The sequence below is a fragment of the Mus caroli genome, chromosome 11 (genome assembly GCF_900094665.2).
Source record: "Mus caroli chromosome 11, CAROLI_EIJ_v1.1, whole genome shotgun sequence".
Taxonomy (NCBI): domain Eukaryota; kingdom Metazoa; phylum Chordata; class Mammalia; order Rodentia; family Muridae; genus Mus; species Mus caroli.
The window spans coordinates 10,720,405-10,728,836 of NC_034580.1; the positions used below are offsets into that span (position 1 = coordinate 10,720,405).

General features: G+C 39.5%; 1 protein-coding gene across 1 annotated transcript; it reads right to left on the reverse strand.

Moving 5' to 3' along the window:
* Window positions 1-6,649: 6,649 nt before the first annotated feature.
* Ap1s1 (adaptor related protein complex 1 subunit sigma 1) lies at window positions 6,650-7,974 on the reverse strand. Its single transcript, XM_021177310.1, has one exon. It carries the CDS (start codon window positions 7,926-7,928, stop codon window positions 7,452-7,454), a length of 477 nt encoding a protein of 158 aa, XP_021032969.1. The 5' UTR covers window positions 7,929-7,974; the 3' UTR covers window positions 6,650-7,451.
* Between the last annotated feature and the right edge of the window lie 458 nt (window positions 7,975-8,432).

The following is an 8,432-nucleotide window of genomic DNA, read 5'->3' on the forward strand; positions in this document are numbered from 1 at the left end:
AAATCAATAAAGAAGCAGCAGACCCAACTAACACTATAAATCAACTGAACTTATACATAGGACACTGTATTTAACAGCATAAGAATGAATATTCTCTGGAGTGTCATGAAATATTCTCACCTAGAGATCCAGTGTTACACTGGGAAGTTTATCTTGTTAAGAAGACTAAATTTATTTGAGGCTTTCTTCTTGATAGCAATGGTATAAAAATAGAAATATGGCCATATCTATGACTTTAGAAATATATATAGATTAAATAAATGCACACTATTAAAAAAGAGGGTAAGAGAAAAAAATCAGAAGTGGAATCAAGATATATTTTAAGGAGCAGGGCACATAATGAAAGCAATTCTAATCCTAGTACTGAGGAGGCCCAAGTAGGTGGTTATCATCTTCAGAGTCAGCTTGGACTGCTTTGGAAAATCCTATTTAAAACCAAGTCTATTTTGAGATTTTTAAAAAAAAGTGAAAATACAACAATCTAAAGACTGTATGATGCAACTAAAGTATTTCAAAGAAGAAAATTTGTAAGTACCCACATGATCATAAGTTAAGATCTCAAAGATGATAATTTTAGAATTCAAGGAAGTAGAAGTGAGAGAAGAGATACAGTGCATTGTTGTTGGAGGTCAATTGTTGCTACAATCTTATGAAAGAATTATTGAAGACTGTACACAATTTGTTCAAAAAGTTAAAAATTGAGTTATAGACAACTTTACTTCTGGTTGCATAGACACATTACAAAAGAAATAAGTCTCTTGCTAGTGTATGCAATGGTGTCAGCGTTTGGAAGCTGATTATGGGATGGATCCCTGGATATGGCAGTTTCTAGATAGTCCATCATTTCGTCACAGCTCCAAACTTTGTGTCTGTAACTCCTTCCATGGGTGTTTTGTTCCCAATTCTAAGAAGGGGAACAGTGTCCACACTTTGGTCTTCATTCTTCTTGAGTTTCATGCATTTAGCAAATTGTATCTTATATCTTGGGTATCCTAAGTTTTGGGCTAATATCCAATTATCAGTGAGTACATATTGTGTGAGTTCCTTTGTGATTAGGTTACCTCACTCAGAATGATGCCCTCCAGGTCCATCCATTTGACTAGGAATTTCATAAATTCATTCTTTTTAATAGCTGAGTAGTACTCCATTGTGTAAATGTACCACATTTTCTGTATCCATTCCTCTGTTGAGGGGCATCTGGGTTCTTTCCAGCTTCTGGCTATTATAAATAAGGCTGCTATGAACATATTGGAGCATGTGTCCTTCTTACCAGTTGGGACATCTTCTGGATATATGCCCGGACCCAGGTATAGCTGTCTCTTGTGAGACTATGCCAGGGCCTAACAAATACAGAAGTTGATGCTCACAGTCAGCTATTGGATGGATTAGAGGGCTTCCAATGGAGGAGCTAGAGAAAGTACCCAAGGAGCTAAAGGGNTCTGCAACCCTATAGGTGGGACAACATTATGAACTAACCAGTACCCTGGAGCTCTTGACTCTAGCTGAATATGTATCAAAAGATGGCCTAGTAGGCCATCACTGGAAAGAGAGGCCCATTGGACTTGCAAACTTTATATGCCCCAGTACAGGGGAACGCCAGGGCCAAAAAAAAAAAAAAATGGGAATGGGTGGATAGGGAACTGGGGGGGATGATATGGGGGACTTTTGGGATAGCATTGGAAATGTAATTGAGGGAAATACGTAATAAAAATATTAAAAATTAAAAAAAGAAATAAGTCTCTTGACACATCTTTGCCTCCAAGTTCATTACAACATTGTAGACAGTACGCAGAGAATGAAACCAAGTAGACTGTGTTCATAGTTGAATCTGTGAATAAGGGCACTATAACACATTTATATAATTATCACTCCATTTTCTGTGCAGTCCTGGCTTCTGACCTATGTCAGTGGTCAGTACATAGAACACTGTTTATTTTCTTTCCAACTGAATGAAATAACACATTAAAATGCAGATGAAAGGGGCCATAGATCTATATAATGTTTCTAAGATTCTCTAAAAAGTGTATCAAAAAAAAACCAAACCAAACCAAAACAAAACAAAAAAAAAAACACGCCATGTAGCTTGTGATGTGCTGCTCAAACAATGCTCTCCTTTGACAGTTGTCTAGATGAGATTTTAGAAACCTGGTGTATAGTGTGAATACCCATACAGTGTCTTTGTGTTGTCTAAAGCTCTCCATCAACAACCGCCAGCTCAAACAAGAACATTAGAAACACCTCTGTCCCAAATCTCCTTTACAAGAAAAGTAGAAAGACCTGAAAACATAAAAAATGGGAAATTCAGAAAGTTGTCATTAAATAAACTTGACTGATAGTAAGGGAAAAAAAATCTTACAGTTGAAAATTATCCAAAGTAATATCATGTGAAATGTAGCACTCAGTTCAAATATCTTGAAGATAAAGATAAAATCTCACCCCTCAAGTCTCATATTAAATATTTTCTGTCTCCTATATCCCATATGCTAAATACAGGTGGAAAAATCCTCTTTAAGTACTCTAGTTTATTATATTTATTATAATGGAGGAAAATATTGTTATTCATTTGTTAAAAGGTATTTAGCACATAGTAAATAATAGCCACTGCTGATTAATAGCTTACGGCCTAGTGAGAAGCACACATAGTTAAGGAAGAGAGCCATGTAATTAGGACCTTAAATATATTTAAAGCATTGTGTCTTAAAACTTATGTTACTGGCAGGCACTGCTGCTCTCAGGACTATTCAGAGGTACTGTTGATTTCAGGACTATTGGGAGATACTGGAGATTTCAAGATCAGTGATAGAATCGGAGTTCTTCCAGTTCTGGAAGTCATATCCTTGAGAACTGCTGGATTTTCTCTCTCTCTGTCTCTCTGTCTCTCTCTGTCTCTGTCTGTCTCTCTCTCTCTCTCTGTCTCTCTGTCTCTCTGTCTCTGTCTCTCTCTCTCTCATTTTTATTAGGTATTTTATTTATTTACATTTCAACTGTTATCCTTTTTTCTAGTTTCCTCTCCAGAAATCCCCTATCCCATTGCATCTCTCCCTGCTTCCATGAGATTGCTTCCCCAACCACCTACTCACTCCTGTCTCCCCATCCTGGCATTCCAGGGCATTGAGCTTCTTTTACTGCTTTGTTTTTCTTTCTCTACATTCCACTTTCCCACTGGGAGGAAGGAGCTTTGTTCTGCCATGCACTTCCTGTTGTGATGGGAAGCTTCACCACAAGCCCCCAGTCAAATGTGAACTGAGGCCTCCAAAGCTGTGAAGCAACCCAAACTTTTTTCTCTCCATCAGCCTACTTATCTTTGGCATTTGTTATTGACTAATACAATGACTACTGAATGGTACCATACCAAGGAAGTGATAGGCTCCTTGATTGCTTAAGTTGAAGATAAATACAAAAGAAAAAAAATAGAGGAGACATTGTGAAAAGCTTTGAGAACCTTTTGAAAAATGAAGGTATCAACTGGATGAACAAACTTCCACGTCCCCAGTCCCCACTCCCATCCACAGATGACAGACACATCTGGAAGGCTGCAAGGAAAAGAATATACTATTTGCAAGTAACCTAATGGACTCAAAATCGATGCAGGACCTGAGGCCAGCAGAGGATTTTATCTCATAGACTTCCAACTGTGTTTAAGCATCATGTCTTAAAAGATTACATCATTACTGAGTCTTTAGGAAATTATTCACTATGTGAGTGTTTGCAAGAAGAGAAGAAGAGACAAAAGACTGTGGTTCCGAACAGAATAACGAGTTACAAGACAACGGAAGTAATTCATAAGCTCCAGTCCTGGATAGGGATGGAAGGTGTGTAACTGTTAAACTTGCAAAGGAAAACCATAGAAAGGAAACTGACACAAAGTGAACTGGTGGAAGATCTTTATTAGAAGAGTTACAGGCTCACAGCTACAGATGGGTGAGAACTAGGAATGGGAGAGCACTGTGTCATAAAAGAGATAAAACCAATAAACAACATAAGAGACTCATTAAGAGAGATATTCATCAATCCCATAGCACAAAAGAAATTTCTGACTCTTCCTGGTTATTACTGTGTATGGGCATGCTCTTGACCAGGTTACCTAGCTGGGCCTAGAAGAGGTAGCAGCAGTCACAAGGCACGAGGCAGTTGCCAAGGTCAAGATTTAACTGAGGGTCAGATTTAACGTTTTTGTAGCTGCAAAGAGAAAAGAAATCACAAGGCTTCATCATGATGTGTGTATGTGTGTGTGTGTGTGTGTGTGAGAGAGAGAGAGAGAGAGAGAGAGAGAGAGATTTATAGACAGAGACACACAGAGAGACATAATGAAACAGAGAGAGACAGAGAACATTGAGAATGCTGGCCACTTCATCATCTAACATGTACTGAATTAGTAAAATGAAGTTCATGTACCTGATAGACCCCCTGACTCTCGTTACTGCTTTTGTTTGGTTATTTGAATTATGGGGCTAAAGAGAGATTTCTGTCTTTCTGTCCCTGAACAAACTCTTATAGAACGTTATAGTCTACTGAAAGTGACTCCTTAAGAGCTTCACCACAAACAATTTCTGGGTAATTGTTAAAAGTACAGGTTCTTCCAGACTGATAAATAAGATATATATGCCTATAAAACTGCCTGAATAGATTTGTGTGGCACTTAACATTTGAAAATCACTAAACTAGTTTGTGACTATAAGGAATGCATCTTCTAGGAGCAGTGAGATTTCTTAAGGACCCATGTAAAAGTGAAAGGAAACAACTGACTCCTCAAAATTGTCCTCTGGCATCTCCATTTTCCATGAGATAGATGAGATAGATATATGTACCACACACAACATATTAATAAATAATATTGAAATATTTTAAAACAACACATGTTCTGATCTCCACTCAAAGCTCAATATACCCAAGCAACAGATTACAATGAAAAAAAATAAAAATTTAAATGAGTCTAACTGCTGTTAAGATTAGGAATGGCTTATACAGGTGTGTTACCAATTTTGATGAGAAAGTAATTGAAGAGAATGCCTTACTGTCTGACATAGTCACTGCTTTTTTTTTTTTTCCTCAACCAAAAACAAGTACAATTCATCTGTTCTCAGATACATTCTGTGTGGATGAATGAGAAATGACTAGGCAACAGTGTGCAATAACTATACAGAAAACAAACAACAACAAAAACAACAAAAAAAAAACCAGAACTCAACTCTGTTCTACAGATATTCAGAATGCTGTCATGAGTTCCCATAAACTTCAGTTCATACTGCACTAGGGAGAAAGATAGGTTATTTAAGTCAAAACTGCCATAAAAGAAAAGACTTTACAGTTTTAAAATTCATATACGTGCATTCAAAATTAAATTACCACAGAGATTCATGTTCCATTAAAAAGATTATATTATGTTCCATTAACCATTTATTAAGATTAAATGGCTGTACTTATTTTTTCTTTTCTCACCATATAGGGTTCTGAAGTAGAGGTAATCTCTTCTTATGCTTGTGAATTATTTGAAATTTAACTCTGAACCCAAATCCACGTTCGCAGCACGATCTCCATCCACATGAATATTATTCTTTATTCTGTTTTATGCAGTGATGTAACTTATTTATTGATCTTGATTTATGTCCAGAGAACATTGAGAAGAGGATCCTTAAGCAAATGTTTTTAGCATGAGCATTTCAATAGCTCAATATCCCTCCTATCTGGACTGATAGAAATACCCTCACCCACTAAGATGTACAAAGTTTTATTTTTCTCCTTTTGTCAGTGACCATAAATGACAGATGTGATGACAGGCACACAGCTTCTTTGCTACTGAAAACTATAATGCATAACAACAACTATCCTTTCTTTTAGGTATTTCTCTAGTAGATGTCTACTATCAGAGCAAAAGCCCACTTTAAGAAGTCTATGTGAAACTAGATTAGGTAAATCAATCCAGGTCAATCCAGTTGTTTACATTAAACTTGCAAACCTATTAACCTATTTGCCTGGAAAAACCCTTGTAATCTAATTTTAAATTGTATCACATTTATTTAGGTGTAAACGTTTAACATTTGTACTGTTTTCACCATTTTTTATGGTTTGAATATGACATTAAACCTGCAAAAGGACTTGTGTTGAAAAGCTCCCTTTCTATGTATGGAGGCTATTGTGAATGATTAATACTATCTTACCCACTAGAGTACTGACTTCATTAACTGTCTGGTGTGCCCACACTGAGTGGGTTGTCAGGCTAGAGGCCTATCTGGAGGAAGTTTATCATGACACTGAAGGGTTTATTTTGGATAGTGGCTTTTCTTTTCTGCCCCTAACTTACCACGAACTAAACAGTTTTCCTCTGCCATGTATTTGGTCCATAGCCTCCACCATGGTCTTCTGCCATTCTCTAGGCTCATTGTCTACAGAGCCAACTTAACACAGACTGAAACATCTGAATCCAGGAGGCAAAATTACTCTTTGCTCTCTTGAGTGTTTTTTATACTTTCTTACAGCAATAAAACGTTGGTCTTAAATTTAAAAAATGAAGTCATCTTTTCCATTCTACTGCTTGAATGTCATACTACAATTTGCTTGACAGTACAAAGAAAGATGACTGATAAAGACCTTGATGGAAATAAAGTTTACACTTACCCTTCACTGACTAAGTGAAGTTTTTTTTTTTTTTTTTTTTTTTTTTTTTTTTTTTTTTCCAGAAACACTTTTTCCTTTTATTTCAGAAGAAAGGAGATAAAGGCAGCCACTTGGCCCATGCCACCTGCTTGGCTCCTGCCGCACCATCACCGTGGAGTGGAGGAAAGGGGACAGGGTCAGTGTCCCAGAAGGCAGGCCTCTCCCCCAACCTCCCCTTCCCTCCAAGTAGCAAGGTTAGAAAAACATGAACTCTCTGACTCCTTCCCTGGCTCTGGCTGGACACTGGAGCCCAGGAGGAAGTGGGGGCTGGAGAGGACAAAGCCCCTCCCAGGCAGAGAAGCTGCCCTGGTCCCAGGCAGAGAAGCTGCCCTGGCTGNTTACGGGGAGGCGTGGAGGTAGGTTTTGGGGCAGAGGAGAGAAAAGAGCCCTGGAAACCTTTTCCCTTTAACCTGACGTATTTATATATTTACAGCCACACAGGACACAGGGAGAGCGAGGGATGGCTGGGGTCAACATTGCTTCTTCAAAGGAAGGGAAATGGAAGCCACTGTGCACCCCCATCCAGGTCACGCTTTTCCTCCCTTCTAGATCCTAAAGCCTTCGCTGGGAAAGGTAGAGGGTGGAGGGAAGGGAGATTTGGAAGGAGGGAATGTTTGTACGAAGGGCCGAAGGGCTGGAGCCACAGCTCCTTCTAAAGTAGGTAAGGTGGCCGAGGAAAAGCAGCNGAGTCCCTCCAAGAGAAGGGGTCTAGGGGAGAGGTGAGAGAAACAGCCCCCGAGTGCTGTCTCTTGTCTTGGCTTCCCCCGGTCCACAGGGCCCCCCGCTGGCTGACGGGGCTATGCCAGGCCCATCTCCTCCAGGACACTGCGCGGCGACTCATCCTCCTCCTGCAGCAGGTCAGCCTGTTCAATGGCTTTGAGCACACTCTTCTTGGAGGTGTCCTGGACATCCCCGCCCATCAGAAACTCATCCAGGATAAAGTAGGCTTTCTCAAAGTTGAAGATGATGTCCAACTCACATACGCTGCCGAAGTACTTGTCCAAGAGCTCTACGTATCGGTGGATCAGCTCCAGTGTGATCAGCTCGTTGTCTTGGCCTTCGATGGCGCAGCAGAAATAGAGACTGGCGTATCTCTTATAGACAACTTTGAGGTCCCTCCACTCCAGGAAGCTGCACATTTTGGGCTTTTGAGCCAGGACGACTTGCATGAGCTCTCGGACCATCTTCTTCCTCTCCTTGTCTGAGGTGGCCAGGTACCATTTTTGTAGCCGAAGTTTTCCCTGTCGGCTGAACAGTAGCATGAATCGCATCATCCTGCAGCCTCCAGCCCGGTGCGTCCCTCTCCGGCCACCGTAGAAGCCAGCCCTAAGTGAAGTTTTATGTTCAAGCTTCCTGTCAGCTGGTCATACTAGTGTAATATGTGACAGCAGCTATGACATCACATTGTCATGAAACAATAGAGCCTGAGTCACATTTGTCATTTAATAATCAAAATTGCTTTGATTCTTGTTAAAATAAAGGGCACTAAAATGGTGAAAGATGTAGGGGAATGCATGTCATTAGCAAATCCTGGGTTTGCATGTGGGCAGCTAGAAAAGCAAGAAAAATACAGGTTTTTTGTTTGTTTGTTTGTTTGTTTGTTTTGTATATAATAGGAAAGCAAGGAAAACAAAGGTTGCATAAGATTTAGGAAGCCACTGGGGAGCTGCAGAAGCTGTTGTGCAAGACTAAATGGATCTCCATTTGACTTTTGACCTTTATCTAGAGACTTAATGAAAAATGTGCTTACAATATATCACCAGAACACTAACATTTTA

Excerpts from the sequence above, each read along its gene's own strand:
- Ap1s1 (XM_021177310.1), bottom strand. The coding sequence starts at position 7,928 with ATGATGCGATTCATGCTACTGTTCAGCCGACAGGGAAAACTTCGGCTA.